Below are 17,441 nucleotides of genomic sequence, written 5' to 3'. Positions count from 1 at the left end.
CTGAGTCTCTCGATATTGGGTTGACCCGCTCGTAGCAAGCATCGAACAAATTAATCCTGTGAGTAGGAAGAGAGAAATTGAATTTACAGGAAGGAACTCAGCCTTCCAAAAACATAGTTAGAGAGCATTCCCAGATTCTCAATATCATACAGGAAGGAAGAACTCAGCCTTCCAAACACAGCAGGTTCTTTCAAAACAAAATCACTGACTTCTGCTACAACTTCACAGCCCAAATTGTTTCCCTCTCCTCCTTCCGATCGAAAAAAAAGTAAAGAAGCTCGGGCACGGTGGCACGGTGGCACTAAGAACTCCGGGGTCTGGGCGTGCATCCTGTATATACTTTTTGTATCTGTTTCTTCATTAAGTATGTCTAGAACTACTGCCATGAAGCTGTGCAGATCTCAAATGTTGCTCGTCCTGCAATTATTTTGGCAGCACAGTTTTATTAAATGAAACCAGAAAGATGGTTCTCAAATACGATACCGAGTTATATAAACCTGTAAGCTATAGTTATAACTCGTAGCCGGTCGATAATCCACCTGTACGTAAACAAAACCAAAACAAAAATGAAAAACTTTCAGATATTGGCTGGAGAAAACGTTCCCTCAAGCATATTCATTGGAAAATGGCTAATACCAGTGCATGAATGCTACTATGCTGCGCCCCAAAGTACCCATCATGATTGGCTGCAATTGTGTTTAACTGTCCCTGTAAAACGAATATATTGAATTTGAATGATCATTGAATATGCAACAACAACCATAGCAAGACTAACCAGCCCTTGAATGCTTTGTTGATCGACGTAGTACGATGCGTCATGGGGAGGCTCCATCAAGTTCAGCTGTACCAATCCTTGAACGTTCTGTTGGGTTCCGTAATATCCGCTCAGGGTCATGCTATCCGAGGTTAAACTATCCTGCAAGTCGAAAGTCCGAATGAAAATGAAATCCTTAACTATGTGGTAAATGTGCATTGCTAACGAAGTACGTAGTAGGGAGATTCGACCATTTGCTGCAAGTTGTCCTGTGGTTCGACGAGTATCATAGCTGCTTCGGATTGTACCTGAGAAAAGGGATTCTTGAATAAAAAACGTTTCTTCAGAAAGCTTTGACGAATAAAAAACGTGACGAACCTTTCGTTTTCTGTTTACACTCTTCTTCTTATTTGTTTTAGCAGTTATACTTCCCTGATTCTCGTCCTCCTCACGTAGACCATGGGCGTGAACGCTAGATTCAGCTGGAGCACTTTTCGAGTTGTTAATATTAACACAGTTCTTTAGAGCTTCGACCAATGTACGAACCGCTATATTATAACACTCCTCGGAATGTGATCCTTCTTCGCTCAATTCGATTGCCTTTTTACATAAATCGTTGTAACGTTGTGCTCTGTTCTGTCTGAATTCTGTTCCTTCAGCAATTGACTGCCTACTCTTAGCATCTTTTGTCCACCTCTTTAAAATATATTGAGGCGGAATACTCCGAAAATCGAGCATTTGTAACACGATCAATGCGTGTCGACAAAGAAAACCTTTATATTCAAACAAACGGCAAAAACAAGAAACTTCAGAGTTCAATTTATGCCACCTTACTAGAAAATGCTCATCTTTCTCACAGTCCTGAACTCTGAATGTAGTAATCGCCCCATCGTCGATTTCTTTTCTCATACGACAGCCAACTACCCCGAGAACTTCAACTTGGAACTTCTTAAATATTGTGTGTGTGTAAATTGTAGACATTTGTTTCTCCCAGGGAGAAGGAGATTTTAAGGCGGGCTGTTTATGCAATGTATCGAAATCCGCTATTGCTTCCTCTTCGTACCGATTTTGCAGAATGATACCGTATTGTTTCAAGAACTCTTTCAGAGTGATTTTCTTGTGAATGTATTTGTCAAAGAAAGCATTCATACTATCGGAACGTTGGGCAGTTGACATTCCAGCCAAGAAGATATCCTCCATATAAGTCGGTACCCATTTTTTACGATCGTCATACAATGATTGAATCCATTCATCGTCTTGAAGTTCAAATCTAGTAACCATCTTCCACCATCGCATATCGAACTGCTCGTCTGACCACGACTTGAAAATGCACTTATTAAACTTTGCCAAGAAGTTTTCGTTTCGTTTGATGACGTGAGCAAGAGTTTCGGGAATCTTTTCCAATATATGCCAAAGCGCAAAGCAATGGCGGGTATTTGGGAAGACTTCTTCAATGGCTAACTTCAAGGCCTTGTCTTGATCTGATATAATAACTTTGGGAGCTTTCCCACCCATTGCTCTAAGCCATGTCTTCAACAACCAGGTAAATGTTGGCTTAGTCCAATCTGCAGCCAGTGCACAACCAAGTATCATTGACTGCGCATGATGGTTCGCCCCAATGAACGGGGCAAACGGAAGCTTATCATTGGTCTTAATGTATGAGATATCGAATGAAACGACATCAGTGAAACTAACATAATCGCTTCTACTTTTGGCATCGACCCAAAACAAGTTTCTCAGACGCTGCTCTTCATTTAAGTCTATAGCATAGAAAAAGTCAGGATTCTCCTTTTGGATACGTTTGAAGTATTCGAGCAATATTTGGGCATCCCCCTCATCAAGAGCTAAATACCGGCCTTTGTCAAACTGATAACTCGTGTTAATCTGGGGAAAACTGAAATTTCTATGCCCGCCACATTTTTTCGACATCTCGACATACATCCTCCGTGTTCTTTCACTAACAGCATGCAATATGTCGATGTTATTCTTCTCTGCCAGCTTTACATTCCTATGGATACGAAAATGATACGCAAGAGCAGGTAAAAGCTCGTGATTATGATCTTTTATGAACTCGTGAATAATCCATCTTCCATCTGGCCTTCTCTTCACATGCATGCTGGCTTTACAGTCGGTCTTCTTCACGCTGGGCCTTCGACTATTTCCACTCTCGGATTCAGGAGTAACTCCATATCTTGAACACGCAAATTTTGCATCGATGAACTCCTTTGATTTCTTTGAACGTCGACTATTCTTAATCGATGTGGTGAATCCCATTGATTTGGCATATTCTTGATAAAATGTGTATGCAGCTTCATGGGACTCAAATTCAATGCCATTGTGCGGCTCAAAATCTATATCCTCTTCAAAAAGGGTGTCCTTCTTTGGTATACTAATAATTCCACCATCTCTATCATGCATTTCATCCACAACATCAACCATTTGTTCAGCAATAAGAAGTAGAGTCTTCACATTTCACCTAAATGCTGCCACACAGTTCATAACTTTTCAGCATAGCAAAATTTACAGTCTATTGTTTTGACTGAAATTCCCTGTGAAATGATAGAGAGATCACCTGGCATACTCCATGAACTTTCAAATCCATTATTCAACGGGATTTAATTTATATTCCTCACTTGGTGTAACGGCCTAGGCCCACCGCTAGCAGATACTATCCTTTTTGGGCTTACGCTCAAGGTTTTTAAAACGCGCCTGGTAGGGAGAGGTTTCCACACCCTTATAAAGGGTGTTTCGTTCTCCTCCCCAACCGATGTGGGATCTTACAATCCACCCCCCTTCGGGGCCCAGCGTCCTTACTAGCATACTGCCTCGTGTCTACCCCCTTCGGGGAATAGCCTCCTCGCTGGCACATCGCCTGGTGTCTAGCTCTGATATCATGTGTAACAACTCAAACCCACCGTTAGCAGATATTGTCCTCTTTGGGCTTTCCCTTTCGGGCTTACCCTCGAGGTTTTTAAAACGCGTCTGCTAGGAAGAGGTTTCCATCCCCTTATAAAGGGTGTTTCGTTCTCCTCCCCAACCGATGTGAGATTTTACACTTGGCAATGAAGATTACCCATCAATGTTTTATAGCTTGCATTTTGAAAATCATGAACAGTAATTAAATGCCAACATTCACATGATTGAAGACTTCAAAAACAGCTAACCCCGTAAACAAACGTGATGGGAACTTTTTCAGTAATTCTACAAACAAATACGAGACATCAAACCTTTTAACAATATACTGCTACATCAAATGCACATAATCTACATAACGTCTGTTAATAAAAGCTGTGGATAACAAGATGATAGGATCCCTTTTTTACGTCCCCATATCCCTCCCAGGGGGTGAAAAAAAGAAAGAGAGGGATGGAGTTTCTCTCGCTTTTGGCATAGCGGGCCCCAGCCTACGAAAAAGTAGCTCGACACCAAGATGGTAAAAAGCTTAACACCCTCTAATCCTTATTACTTTTCAATATTCAATATGAAAAAAAATGAAAAGGTCGTCTTATTCATCTAAGGTAGTGAAATTTCTTGTTGGGTAAGTTCCAACCCGCACGGAAAAATATAATCAACTTGATTTCGAGACAGCTATTCAAAATCTTAGTAAAAGACTGGATTGGTTAAAATCCATCTCCTGTGTTAGTGACTAAGAGACAAAACTCAAGAAGTGATTATCGACAGAATCCCAATTCGAGAAGTCAAGAGTACTATAACGACACAATCTCCCAACATTGATAGAGAAACCAAACATACAAACAAAACCCATCTCAAATTAGCTAATATCAGGGGGAGAGGGAGAAGAAGCAACAGTAGAATGGCACATTTCTCAAATCCCATCAAGTAAACTACACATATAGAAACAATTCTCCATCGACATTTCATCAGGCAACAAACAGGCATAAAAAATGGAAAATCCCAAGAGAAAGCACCATGAAGATCGCAGAAAAGTGACACAGAAACCCAGCAGTGAAGACAAAGACAAAGAGCAAGTTGAGAGAAAGAGAGAGACCTGAAGAAGGAAGGCCCCCGCACACCCACAAGCAGCGAGTGAAGGAATTGCGCGAGTGGGGGAAGGGGGTTCTTCGATTGGGAGATTAGGGTTTGAAGCTCACTCGCCGATCGAAAACTGTGGGGGAGAGATTGAGAGAATTGGGTCAATTTGGATTCCAATTTCAATTTTCACTCGCTTCTTTTCTTGGTATTGTTGCCACGCTCTGTCGGCGCCAAATTCAGAGCTCTCTTCACCAGCGCCAAGAAGAAAACAAGAATAGCTTGTTTAGCTCAAAATCCCATTTTTGGTGGGTTTTCCCCCTTAAAGCCACACGCGCACACGCGTGTATCAAAATCATTATATCACAAATTTAATTATTTTATATTTATATTTATTTAATTTTTTTAAAATTTTTTATTTTTAAATTTTATTTTTAATTTTTTTAAAAATTAAGTCCCACATCAAAAAAAAAATTGAATTTTAGTCTTTAGAAGACCATATTATCCATGAATTTTGTGTCCAAAATTTTATTTGACTTTAAAAATGTCTCATTGATATAACAAGAGTCGTAGAAAAAATTGACACATTTGTGAGAGAACATGTTTGTGAGAAAAATTGTTGGAGTCTCGAGTTCCCAGAACCTATAAGGATGGAAAAAATGATTGACTTATAATGAAATAAGAAATGTTTTTTTCCGAGTGATCATAGTCATTGGCTTGATCATCATCGGTTTCGTTATTAATCCTAATTTCTAGTATTTGATCATGAGATCGGGGCTCCTAAAAATTTGTTTCCTCCAAAAATTTTTGATCTTAAAGGATGAACGATATATTATCTTGACCAAAAATGAAGTTATTCGACTCTTTAATCTTTTATGATTTGTGACAACGCCACATTTTCATCGAAAGGTCGGGATTTTTGTTTTCAAAATATTTTTAACGTTAAGAGGTTAAAATTTTAAATGCAACTTTTCAAACACACATAAGTGTACAAAATTAATTTTTGAGACCCAGATTTGAGTTAAATTCGAACAAGAACTCTATACAAGCAACGAACCTAATCTGCTCCCTTGTGCAACTACATTTCCTGGATAAGGCTCTTTCATTTTTCCTGTCAAAATGAACAAAAATGTTTATAATGATCGAAACAAAACAAATATTTGAAGAACAAACGATGTCACTCGAACCCATAAGGACAACGATGGCTTGACTTACCACGCAAAAACTCAGTTTCAAGTCGGATTCAGCTCCGTAAGTACAAATGATGCCACTCGAACCCATAAGGACAAACGATGGCTTGACTTACCACGCAAAAACTCAGTTTCAAGTCGGATTCAGCTCCATAAGGACAAATGATGGCTTGACTTACCACACAAAAACTCAGTTTCAAGACGGATTCAGCTCCGTAAGGACAAACGATGTCACTCGAACCCGACCGCGTAGGAGAAAATGCATATCCTGTTAAACAAAATCGTTCTTTTTCCTAATAAGAAACGAAAATTACATTCCTCATAAGAAAAATACAGGGAAGAACAGAACAAAACTCAAACAATGCTCCAAGTTGACAACAAAAAACTTAAAGACAGCGCCCAAATTTCCTCCCACTTCCTATTTCTCCCTGAAAAAAAACACTACATCAGTATGCTATAGCAACCATTTCCATAAAGCCTTTGGCTTCTTGGACCTGAAACGACCGAACCAGAAACCAGTGATTCGAGCTCTACGTACCGACTAGTTACAACTTAAACAAGAACTTAACAAATCACTCTAGGCTGAATCGGTATTACGTTATCATCTTTCAAGAAGAACCATGTAAGATAAATGACAATGATGAGATACAGCATACTTTTTTATGATACAATCACTTGAGGACCATCATTCAGTATATCTCCAGCCACTAACTTGGAAAGATACATTCTATTTTTACAGACTAGAAGAATGAGTTGTTTCCTGCACCTGCAAAATGATGGTTCAAAACTGACTCTCCATGTGCAAAGTTTCTTTTTATGGCTAAATACAAATAGATACATTTATTTCAACTCGTGAAGCACCTTCACTAAGATCAGGGATTAATCATGCATGTCTTGATGCATCATCATGCAATTGAGTTGTTCGTACATTGGGATCGTCCTGCCACGAGGAAACTTATTGAATTTGGATGACATATAAATTGCATAATGCAGTGGAAGATATCGATTGTGTTCAGTAAACTAACCCGAATGCCATAGGCGAAACCAGCTGGTGCTCGGAAGAAATCCATTTGTCCCTGCAGGAACAAACCGCTTTTGTAAAATGTGGTGACTAGAATAGAAATAGGCTGGGCTGAATAACACAGTCTCAAAATGTGACATACCAGTCCATGAATGCTCGGTTGAGCTGGGTAATAACCATCATGGCTAGGTGCTATGGAGTTTAATTGCCCCTATAAAAAAAAGAACACAAAATAACTAATAATTGCGGACGGATAAGAAATGGATAAAGAGTTCATGTATTTTATACTAAGTTCGAATCGACGTATACTTTTTTGTGTAACCATAAAGCTTACCAGCCCCTGGATGGCCTGTTGATTTCCATAGTAATTATCACGGGTCGGTGCCATTAAATTCAGTTGTACCTGAGAAGATAAGAGGGCATGGAACTGAAAACTTTGCAAGTTCACTAATCAAGGTACGAAAGAGAGACTCGATAACATCATACCATTCCTTGCACGCTTGGCTGTGCGCCAAAATAGCCATCAAGGGTTACAGCTCTTGAGCTTAATTTGTCCTGAGAAAGAGAGACGGGAAAGAATCATCGATATATTGACAATGGTTTGTAGCTTACCTTTAAGTAGAGCAATTTTTCAAAAGACATTTAATCAATTATAATGCCCCAACTCCTTTTTATTTCCAAAGATGAATTTGAACATCGAAAAAGTTCCAAACCAGAGACTAAGAACCAAAAAAAATAACCCTGAAAGATTGCTGGAATTTGGAGTTCAGAAAGAATTTTCTAAAAAACGATACAAGATTAAATCTACTTTTATGGTTGATTTGGATTGGCTCAAAAAACCGTTTGGAGACGAACAAAATTGTCATTTATTTTGGGATTCAACACGAGTTCATATAATTGTAGTAACGATAGAGATAGATTGATAGACAAACCATGTGCTGCAAGTTATCATGTGCTCCAACAGTCATGATATCAGGTTCAGAATTCACCTGCAATTCGAAAGTGTCATTTTCAACACGTAATACACTTCAAACATAAACAACCGTACCGCGAACAACTAACCTTCCTTTTCTTAGTTGGATTCTTTTTCTTGTTTGTCTTGCCTATGTTTCTAATTTGACTATCTTCTTCGATGCAGAGTAGACTATGAGCTGCGGATGGACCGGCTTCTAAAAAGGTTCTATTAGAATTATTGACACCAATACAATTTCCAAGAGTTTCATCAAGTGCATGTGCTGCAACACTGTAACTCTCTTGGGACAAAGATCCCTCTTCAATCAATCTCAATGCTCGCTGGCATAGATCATTGTACCGTTGCACCCGAGACTGTACTAGCTCAGGTTCTTCTCCCAATAAATGTCTGCTCTTAGCATCTCTTGTCCACCGCTTTAAAATATATTGAGTTGGAATAGTAGAAAGTTCACACTTTTGAAGAACAACCATAGCGTGTCTACAAAGGTAACCTTTATATTCATACAACCGGCACAGACAAGAAACTTCCGACTTCAATCCATTCCATACAACAATGAAGACTAGATTCTTTTCAAAATCTTGAACATGATATGTAATGCTTTTCTCATCTTCCTTTTCTTTCCTAGGAAAGCAAGCAACAGCACCTAAGACCTCGACTTGAAATTTTTTAAATACCGCATGTGTGTACAGTCCCGAAATACTCTTCTCAAACGGTGAAGGAGATCTTAAAGTGGGTTGTTTGTTCCATGTATCAGAATCAGCTTTTGCTTCCTCTTCATACCTATCCTGTAAAATTGATTCATACTGTTTCACAAACTCTTGCACAGTGGTCTTCTTGTGCAAATACTTGTCAAGGAAGGAGTTTACACTTTCGGATCGCTGTGCCACGGACATTCCAGCCAAAAAGACATCTTTCATATATGTTGGTGCCCATTGTCTTTGATCTTCACATAAGGACTGAACCAATTCATCTTCTCTGAGTTCAAATCTATCAACCAGTTTCCACCACCTTTTCTCAAACTCTTCAGTTGTCCATGATCTATAGATGCATTTTTCAAATTTCGCCATAAAATTTTCATGCCGTTTAATTACATTACCAAGGTTTTCAGAAATTTTCGCTAATATGTGCCACAAAGTGAAGTGATGATACACATTTGGAAGCACCTCTTGAATGACTGATTTCAGTACCTTATCATGGTCAGTGATAATAACTTTTGGAGCCTGTCCACCGATTGCTTTCAACCACACGTGCAATAGCCAAGCATATGTTGTTGGACTTTCATCTGATAGCAAAGCACATCCAAGCAACATAAATTGATAATGTTGATTCACCCCAACAAAGAAAGCAAGGGGCAACTTATATTTATTTCTGATGTAGGTAGTATCAAGAGAAACTACATCATTAAAATAAATATAGTCATGCCTACTTTTTGCATCAATCCAAAATAAATTCCTTAGTCGGTGGTCTTCTCCAATATCGACAGCATAAAAGAAGTTAGAGTTCAAATTCTGCATCTGAGTAAGAAAGTCGAGTAAAATCCTTGCATCTCCAGCATCGAAAGCAAAATTGCGAACTTTGTCAAATGGATTCTTCGAGTCATTCTTGAGTCCTACAACATTTTTGTATTCAGCAAATTGCCTAGCCATTGCAGCATACATCTTTCTTGTTTGTTCACTGACAGCTTGAGCAGGTAAAAGCTCATGGTTATGCTCCTTAACAAAACTATGTATAACCCATTTACCATCCGCCCTCCTCTTTACGTGCATGCTAGCTTTGCAGTCTGTCTTTGCGCATGCTCTTCGACCAGTTGAATTTTCACTTTCTTGCTTAGTTTGCCTTACACGTGGACGATTGAAGGACTTATCATACTCTCTCTTCATGCCATAACGAGAACATGCAAATTTTGCATCAATAAATTCCCTTGATGTCTTTGAACGGCGGCTATTTTGTATTGCTGTGTTGAATCCCATAGAACGAGCATATTCCTGATAGAAGGAATATGCTTCACTGTGTGATTCAAATTCCATGCCAGGAAGTGGTTCCAGATTCGTGTCCTCTTTAAACATTACCATGTCTAACATGGGGGAATTTAAATCTCCACCATCTTCAACGTGCATCCCATCTGTAGCATCAACCATATTATTTCCACTCTCAATAACTCCATTATGAAGTTTTTCTTCCACATCCAACATATTATTAATTCCATTCGGTTCTTCATCTTTGTCATGCTCACCAGAAGGTAACCTAAGATCTATATCCATCGCGAAATGAGCCTATGGCTAATGAACTTTGGAGATACCTGAAATGGACATGAAATAGTGAACATCTTAGAGACTAGAATTTTAATTTGAATTGCATATACATAAACAGGGTTATCTAAACTGAAAAGAAAAAAAAAAAAAAAAAAAAAAAAAAAAAAAAAAAAAAAAAAAATCATTGCCTTTTAGTTACAGGGTCTATACCTACTATGCCCATAACCAATGAAGCAGGCTATTGTTGCTTGCTCGCATATCAACTCTACAACATCAATTCTCAAAATCAAAGGCTGTTTGCTAGTACAGGAACTAATTTAATATCTCGAGACAATAACAATGATTTTCAATTCTCATATTTTATCTCAACAACGATATTTTGAACTTTCTGTCATCGAGATTTTAAACTTTCACGGTGAACCAAAAAGACCTGCAGAAAGATGTTATTTCCAATCTACGCATTGAAACTCGATAAGAAATGCAACATAAATCTTCCAATGACACTGCATGGAACGTCACATGAAGTTTTATTCTCCTCACAATGGTAGATTTATAAAATAATAATTGAAAACGAAATCAAAAGAATTGGCAATTTGCAAAGATAGCAATGAAAAGAGAAAAATCTATATACACGCTTAATCGTATACCCAATATTATAGGAAAGATAGTTACTGGTCTCCTCCCTGCAACAAAACGATGAAGTAAAACAAACAAACAAATAAAAAAACAAGCTCACTATTAAACACAACGAAGCAAATCTTCTATACGTCAATTAAATCTCCAAAACTTCATCCAATTTCTACTATATGTTAGATCAAGTGATATCATAAGGACCAAGATCCATTGAATCTTCCCCTGTCACCAAAAGCATTCCACTTGAGTATTCTGCTGAACAATGAAAACGACACAATCCTAAAGTAATTCAATTTTCAACTTCACATCATACTAGACACTTAAATGGCATCACCGGTTCATTCATGCCGGAACACTTGGCAAACCTGTCGTAATACCCCCCAGCTGTAAGACAAAAACTAAAAGAAATTGTCATTGAGCTGAGCTTTGGGCTGGCACGTAGCTTGAAGATTTACACATCAAAAGTGGCCAAATATAAGTTACATGTATACTAATGAAACAATCAAACTGGGTATAATTTTGGGCATCTTAAACCATTGAATTAGAAAGTAGAAGGATCATTCATGGTGACACCGGCACTACACCAATATAGTTTACCCTCGAATTAATTCCAACGCCACGATAATTTCGCAGCATTCCTCTGGATGTTGAAGTCCATCACTCTTATGAAGTTCGCCACTGGAGATTGATCAATAAGACAGGAAGCAGAACTTGAATTGTCAAGAAACCGGCAAGTTGGATACACATACACTTCCATCCAGCAGCTAAAAATTCCCACAGCATCGACAAAATACAACACACCCCAATCCACAGAACTTTAAATTCATTTCATAAACCTTCCCATCGTCGACGACCCTTTAATTTCATAATTTTCCTACTTCCAAACAAAAAAACACCCACCTCCATTTTCCGGCACTTTCTCGAGAAACAAACAACATCATTGTTACAAACAACAATCCCACCGCATAGAAACGCAAGAATAATACACGAAACCCAAGAACATTCAACATGGGCAAAATCTCAAGCAAATCACAGCGACAACAAAAGAAGAAAAAAAACGGAAAGATTGAAAGAGAACATCAAAGGAAACAGTTCGTAATGGGGTTTGAAGAGGGAAAAAGAGAGAAAAAAATAAAGAAGAAATTGGACCTGAAGTGCAGGGCATATAGAGAATCTGAAGGGGAGGGAGTGAAGAAGCTGAGACAGGCGAGCGAGTGGGGGTTGCCGCCGCGAGTGGGGCAAAGAGTTGAGAAAATTTGGGAAATTAGGGTTTGTAAACCACTCGCCGCTGGGAGAAGGGGATGTTTGTTTTTATTTCTTGACAATGGATAATTCGTCACTCGCTTTTCTCTCACTCGCTTTCAATTCTTTTTTCGGACCATTTTACCCTTTCGCGCCTTCGCTATTTTCGATTTATTTTTTATTTTCCCGGCATTTTATTTTCGGACTCATAACGGCGGCCCACGCTTACGGCGCGTGCAGAAACGGCCCAGGGCAATTTCCTCAACTGCCCCCGAAATTCAACAACAAATTTAATTAATTCATTTTAATTTTAATTAATTATAAATTTTGTAGATGTCACTCAATTTAATTTCATAAACATCAAATTTAATTTTAAAATACTTAAAATTTTCTATTAAAACTTAATTTTAATTTTTATATCTATTTAATTAAATCAAGAAATCGAATTGTTATTGTCCTGCCTCGCATTGGTTTGGAGCTCGATGAATCAAAAGAGTGGAAAGTTAACTTTCAGCTCGACGTGTCGTGTCTTTGGGATCTTCGTGTTTTTGTTTTTACTCAAATGTGTCGGGTCGACACAATTATTCACTACAATATGACCTGTAAGTACTTAAAATCTATATATCAGCTTACAAATGGTATTAGAATTAGACATCTTCATGCGTGCCAGTTTGTTGGGTCCCAAACAGGTGGATTGTGAGATCCCACATAGAGCTAGTGTGCCCGGTGTCACGGTCATGCCTGTCCAGGGCTTGTTGCCCATGGCCGCATGCCCATGACAAGCCAAACCCTTGTCATGTCTTTTCATTCTAGTGTTTTTCCCTTTGTAATTCTAGAGCGTATGACACCTCAAGAAAATCATGTCTAGGCCTGCCAGAACTAAAATGGCCCAGAATGTACTATAGGGGGATATGACTAGTCGTCAACTTCTCCCTACCCAAGGTTATATATGCTAAGCCGTTGTTATCTTTCTCTTGCTTGCTTATATAACGTCTCTTTCTAAAAATCTCTCTTTCCAAAATCTCTCTCTCCTCGTTTTCTAAAACCTTCTTTTAAAACCGAGGCTAGAGGCTCGACCGTACGTCGCTTGGCCGTAGGCGACGCAAGAACAAATTGGCTTAACTCACTTGTCGCTGGAAAGTGAGTGCCGCACAATCGCTAGTCCGCTGCCTTCGAAAGTGCGATTGTGTCAAGTGGTATCAGAGCTTTGTTAGCTCCGTAACGTCATACAGACTGAGATCATGTCGACGACAAAGTCGACACCCAAAGCACAAGCCGACCGGCTTACGCTAATAGAGGAGGAAATGCTGTTCCTCAAAGAAGTCCCTGACACCCTCCGTTTCCTGGAAACGCGGGTGACCGAACTGAGTGAGAAAGTCGTCCAAGTCGACGCAATGGGCAACCGCCTGGATGGGTTGCCAATCGCAGAACTGTTGTTTCGAGTGACCTCGCTCGAAGAAAGAGTTGCTCCTACGAGCAGCCCAAAACCGTCTGATAGTCCGGATAGCTCTGTCGCACACAAAGAGGGACGTGGCGAAGAGTTCGACGTACTACAAAACACAATGATGAGTTTGTTCAATGGATTGGCTGATGAATTCAGAACAACAGTCGACGACCTCCAAGAAAGGATGGCCGCCATGAGCACTCGAATTGAAGTTACCATGAAAGCCGTGGAAGGTGTCACGGCTGGACAAACTAATGCAGGATCCAACAAACTAAGGTTCCCAGACCCTAGAGCCTTCAAAGGGAATCGGGACGCCAAAGAGTTGGAGAACTTCATCTTTGACGTCGAACAGTACTTCAAAGCCACAACGGCTTGTACCGACGACAAGAAGGTGACTGTAGCCGCGATGTATCTCGTAGATGACGCCAAACTGTGGTGGCGTACAAAGGTGCAAGACATCGAGGATGGATTGTGCACCATCGACTCATGGGAGGATCTCAAGAGAGAATTGAGGGAACAATTCCTCCCCGAAAATGCGGGACACATAGCAATGGAGAAAATAGTAGCCCTGAAACACACTGGAAACATACGGGACTACGTCAGACAGTTCTCAACCCTGATGCTGGATATCAGGGGCACAGCAGAGAAGGACAAGGTGTTCTTCTTTATAAATGGCCTACAGCCGTGGGCCAAAACAAAGATACATGAGAATAGGGTCCAAACCCTAGCTACCGCAATGGCCTGCGCCGAGAGACTCGTGGACTGTGGGAACGAAGCAGGATCCCAAAGAAGAGCGACACCAGCCCCAAACAACGGGGGCAAACCATACAGACCACCAGGCCATCGAAATGGAAGCCCCAACCGATCGAATGGATGGACGGATAGACCTCCTCAGAACAATCAAGCGGGGACATCTCGAGGGCCTTACCACCAAAAGAACCACCTGACGACGTCTTTGCAATGCATACTGTGCAAAGGGCCCCACAAGGTATCCTACTGTCCTCATCGGGCCTCTCTCACTGCACTCCAAGTGTCCATTCAAGAGAGCAATGAAGCAAGGGTCGAGACTTTGCTAGACAAGAAGGAAGATCACGACAACCCCCGAATGGGCGCACTCAAATTCTTGTCAGCCCTCCAACGGAAAGTCGAACCGAGGGAGATAATAGAGAAAGGGCTCATGTTTGTAGATGCCACAATAAACTCTCGACTGAGCAAGAACACTTTGATAGACTCTGGAGCAACCCACAACTTCATTGCTGATCAAGAAGCCAGAAGATTGGGACTCACCATAGGAAAGGACCCGGGGAAAATGAAAGTTGTCAACTCCGAGGCCTTGCCTATTGTGGGAGTTTCCAAAGGAGTCCCCTTCAAAATAGGGGATTGGACTGGAGAACTAGACCTTGTCGTGGTTCGCATGGACGACTTCGACGTGGTACTTGGGATGGAGTTCCTCCTAGAACACAAGGTCATCCCAATGCCATTGGCAAAATGCTTGGTGATCACCGACCGTAACCCCACAGTAATACCTGCAAGCATCAAGCAACCAGGTAATCTTCGAATGATCTCGGCCATGCAGCTAAAAAGGGGACTCGCACGAGAGGAACCTACATTCATGGCCATACCACTGATAGAAGAGGCAACCACCGAAGAGACTGTCCCAGAGGAAATCAAGGAAGTACTAGACAGCTATATCGACATCATGCTAGAGAGTCTACCACAAACACTACCACCTCGTCGAGGCATTGACCACGAAATCGAACTCCTCCCCGGGGTTAAGCCGCCAGCGAAGAACGCATACCGGATGGCTCCGCCCGAGCTAGCCGAATTGAGGAAACAACTAGACGAGTTGCTGAAGGCGGGATTCATTCGCCCGGCAAAGGCCCCTTATGGAGCCCCCGTACTACTCCAGAAGAAGAAGGATGGGACGTTGCGTCTGTGCATAGACTATAGAGCCTTAAACAAGGTGATAGTACGCAACAAATATCCTCTGCCGATAATATCCGACTTGTTCGACCAACTTCACGGGGCCAAGTACTTCACGACGTTGGACTTACGATAAGGATATTATCAAGTACGTATTGCCGAAGGGGACGAACCCAAGACGACGTGCGTAACAAGATATGGGGCCTTCGAATTCCTAGTAATGCCCTTTGGCTTGACAAACGCCCCAGCTACGTTCTGCACGTTGATGAACCAGGTTTTCTACGAATACCTGGATCAGTTCGTCATAGTATACCTCGACGACATTGTTGTTTACAGCACAACCCTCGAGGAACACAAAGTGCACTTGAAGTTAGTGTTTGACAAGCTCCGGCAGAACCAGCTGTATGTGAAGAAGGAGAAATGTGCATTCGCACAAACATGCATCAACTTCCTTGGACATGTCGTCAGATGTGGACAAATCAGTATGGATAGCGACAAGATAAAAGCTATCCAAGAATGGAAGGTTCCTACTTCCGTATCTGAGTTGAGGTCCTTCTTAGGACTAGCCAACTACTATAGGCGGTTCGTCGAAGGGTTTTCACGACGAGCCGCCCCATTGACAGAGCTGTTGAAGAAAGACCACCCTTGGTCGTGGTCGAATGATTGTCAAATGGCCTTTGAAAATCTGAAAACAACCATGACGAGGGGTCCTGTCCTCGGGTTGGTTGACGTCACAAAGCCATTTGAAGTAGAAACCGATGCTTCCGACTTTGCTCTCGGTGGGGTCCTTATTCAAGAAGGCCACCCCATCGCTTACGAAAGTCGAAAGCTCAACGATGCCGAACGAAGATACACTGTCTCCGAGAAAGAAATGCTGGCTGTAGTCCATTGCCTTCGAGTCTGGAGACAGTATCTCTTAGGATCGCAGTTCGTGGTGAAGACGGATAACAGCGCCACTTGCCACTTCTTTGATCAACCAAAATTAACAGCAAAACAAGCCCGGTGGCAGGAGTCGTTGGCTGAATTCGACTTCAAGTTCGAACACAAAGCGGGGAAGAGTAATCAAGCAGCCGACGCGCTGAGTCGGAAGGGCGAACATGCGGCCCTGTGCATGTTAGCCCATATTCATTCAAGTAAGATCGATGGATCGAGGCGCGACATCATCAAGGAACATTTACACAAAGACCCATCGGCCAAAGCTGTTGTCGAACTAGCTAAGGCTGGAAAGACACGGCAGTTTTGGGTTGAGGGGGACCTCCTGATAACCAAAGGAAACAGATTGTACGTCCCAAGAACGGGGGAACTAAGGAAGAAGCTCATTCAGGAATGTCATGATACCTTATGGGCCGGACACCCGGGGTGGCAAAGAACATACGCCCTAATAAAGAAGGGGTACTTCTGGCCAAACATGCGAGACGACATCATGCAATACACCAAGACGTGCCTCATCTGCCAACAGGATAAGGTCGACAAAGCCAAAGTCTCTGGACTCTTGGAACCTCTACCTGTACCAACAAGACCCTGGGAAAGTGTATCTCTGGACTTCATAACACACCTCCCAAAAGTCGGGGAATATGACGCCATCTTGGTTATTGTGGACCGGTTCTCAAAATATGCGACGTTCATCCCCACTCCCAAATTATGCTCAGCAGAACTCATAGCCCAACTGTTTTTCAAACACGTTGTAAAGTTACGGGGCATTCCGTCGAGCATCATCAGTGATAGGGATGGCAGATTCATTGGGACATTCTGGACTGAGTTATTCGCTTTCTTGGGAACAACCTTAAACATCTCCTCGAGTTATCACCCTCAAACCGATGGACAGACAGAACGGTTCAACTGCTTGCTCGAAGAATACTTACGTCACTTCGTCGACGCTCGCCAAAAGAACTGGATACAATTGTTAGATGTCGCCCAATTCTGCTTCAATTGTCAAACAAGCTCGTCTACAGGGAAGAGTCCCTTCGAAATTGTAAGTGGACGACAACCGGCCTTACCCCACATTATTGATCATCCTTA

At 41.3% G+C, this 17,441-nt stretch overlaps 3 protein-coding genes across 9 annotated transcripts; 1 reads left to right on the top strand and 2 right to left on the bottom strand.

Annotated features, from left to right (window-relative positions):
- Positions 1–59: 59 nt before the first annotated feature.
- LOC111810094 (protein FAR-RED IMPAIRED RESPONSE 1) lies at positions 60–5,034 on the bottom strand. Of its 3 annotated transcripts, none has more exons than XM_087117251.1 (7): positions 4,764–5,034; positions 1,133–3,237; positions 1,006–1,062; positions 776–916; positions 637–708; positions 498–539; positions 60–417 (listed from the first exon to the last, which is right to left on the bottom strand). In XM_087117251.1, exons 2-7 carry the CDS (start codon positions 3,191–3,193, stop codon positions 361–363), a joined length of 2,430 nt encoding a protein of 809 aa, XP_086973377.1. In that variant the 5' UTR covers positions 3,194–3,237; positions 4,764–5,034; the 3' UTR covers positions 60–360. The 3 variants fall into 3 exon arrangements, with proteins under 3 accessions (XP_086973377.1, XP_086973378.1, XP_086973379.1); XM_087117252.1 differs by having other exon boundaries at positions 1,133–3,230; XM_087117253.1 differs by lacking the exon at positions 4,764–5,034 and adding an exon at positions 3,327–4,756.
- Positions 5,035–6,540: 1,506 nt separating this feature from the next.
- On the bottom strand, positions 6,541–12,131 carry LOC111786290 (protein FAR-RED ELONGATED HYPOCOTYL 3). Of its 5 annotated transcripts, none has more exons than XM_087117247.1 (9): positions 11,963–12,131; positions 10,391–11,491; positions 8,018–10,227; positions 7,888–7,944; positions 7,442–7,510; positions 7,290–7,358; positions 7,098–7,166; positions 6,960–7,010; positions 6,541–6,874 (listed from the first exon to the last, which is right to left on the bottom strand). In XM_087117247.1, the coding sequence occupies exons 3-9, from the start codon at positions 10,187–10,189 to the stop codon at positions 6,818–6,820; spliced, it is 2,544 nt and encodes an 847-aa protein (XP_086973373.1). In that variant the 5' UTR covers positions 10,190–10,227; positions 10,391–11,491; positions 11,963–12,131; the 3' UTR covers positions 6,541–6,817. The 5 variants fall into 5 exon arrangements, with proteins under 5 accessions (XP_086973373.1, XP_086973374.1, XP_086973376.1 ...); XM_087117248.1 differs by having other exon boundaries at positions 10,391–10,445; XM_087117250.1 differs by lacking the exon at positions 11,963–12,131 and having other exon boundaries at positions 6,541–6,700; positions 6,796–6,874; positions 10,391–11,956.
- Positions 12,132–13,296: 1,165 nt separating this feature from the next.
- LOC147789386 (uncharacterized) lies at positions 13,297–15,558 on the top strand. Its single transcript, XM_087117572.1, has one exon. It carries the CDS (start codon positions 13,297–13,299, stop codon positions 15,556–15,558), a length of 2,262 nt encoding a protein of 753 aa, XP_086973698.1.
- The last annotated feature ends 1,883 nt before the right edge of the window (positions 15,559–17,441 follow it).

Source organism: Cucurbita pepo, chromosome 14 (genome assembly GCF_057944985.1).
Source record: "Cucurbita pepo subsp. pepo isolate OVF chromosome 14, ASM5794498v1, whole genome shotgun sequence".
Lineage (NCBI taxonomy): Eukaryota > Viridiplantae > Streptophyta > Magnoliopsida > Cucurbitales > Cucurbitaceae > Cucurbita > Cucurbita pepo.
The sequence above is the reverse complement of the archived record's forward strand: the minus strand, read 5'-3'. Positions and strand labels throughout refer to the sequence as shown.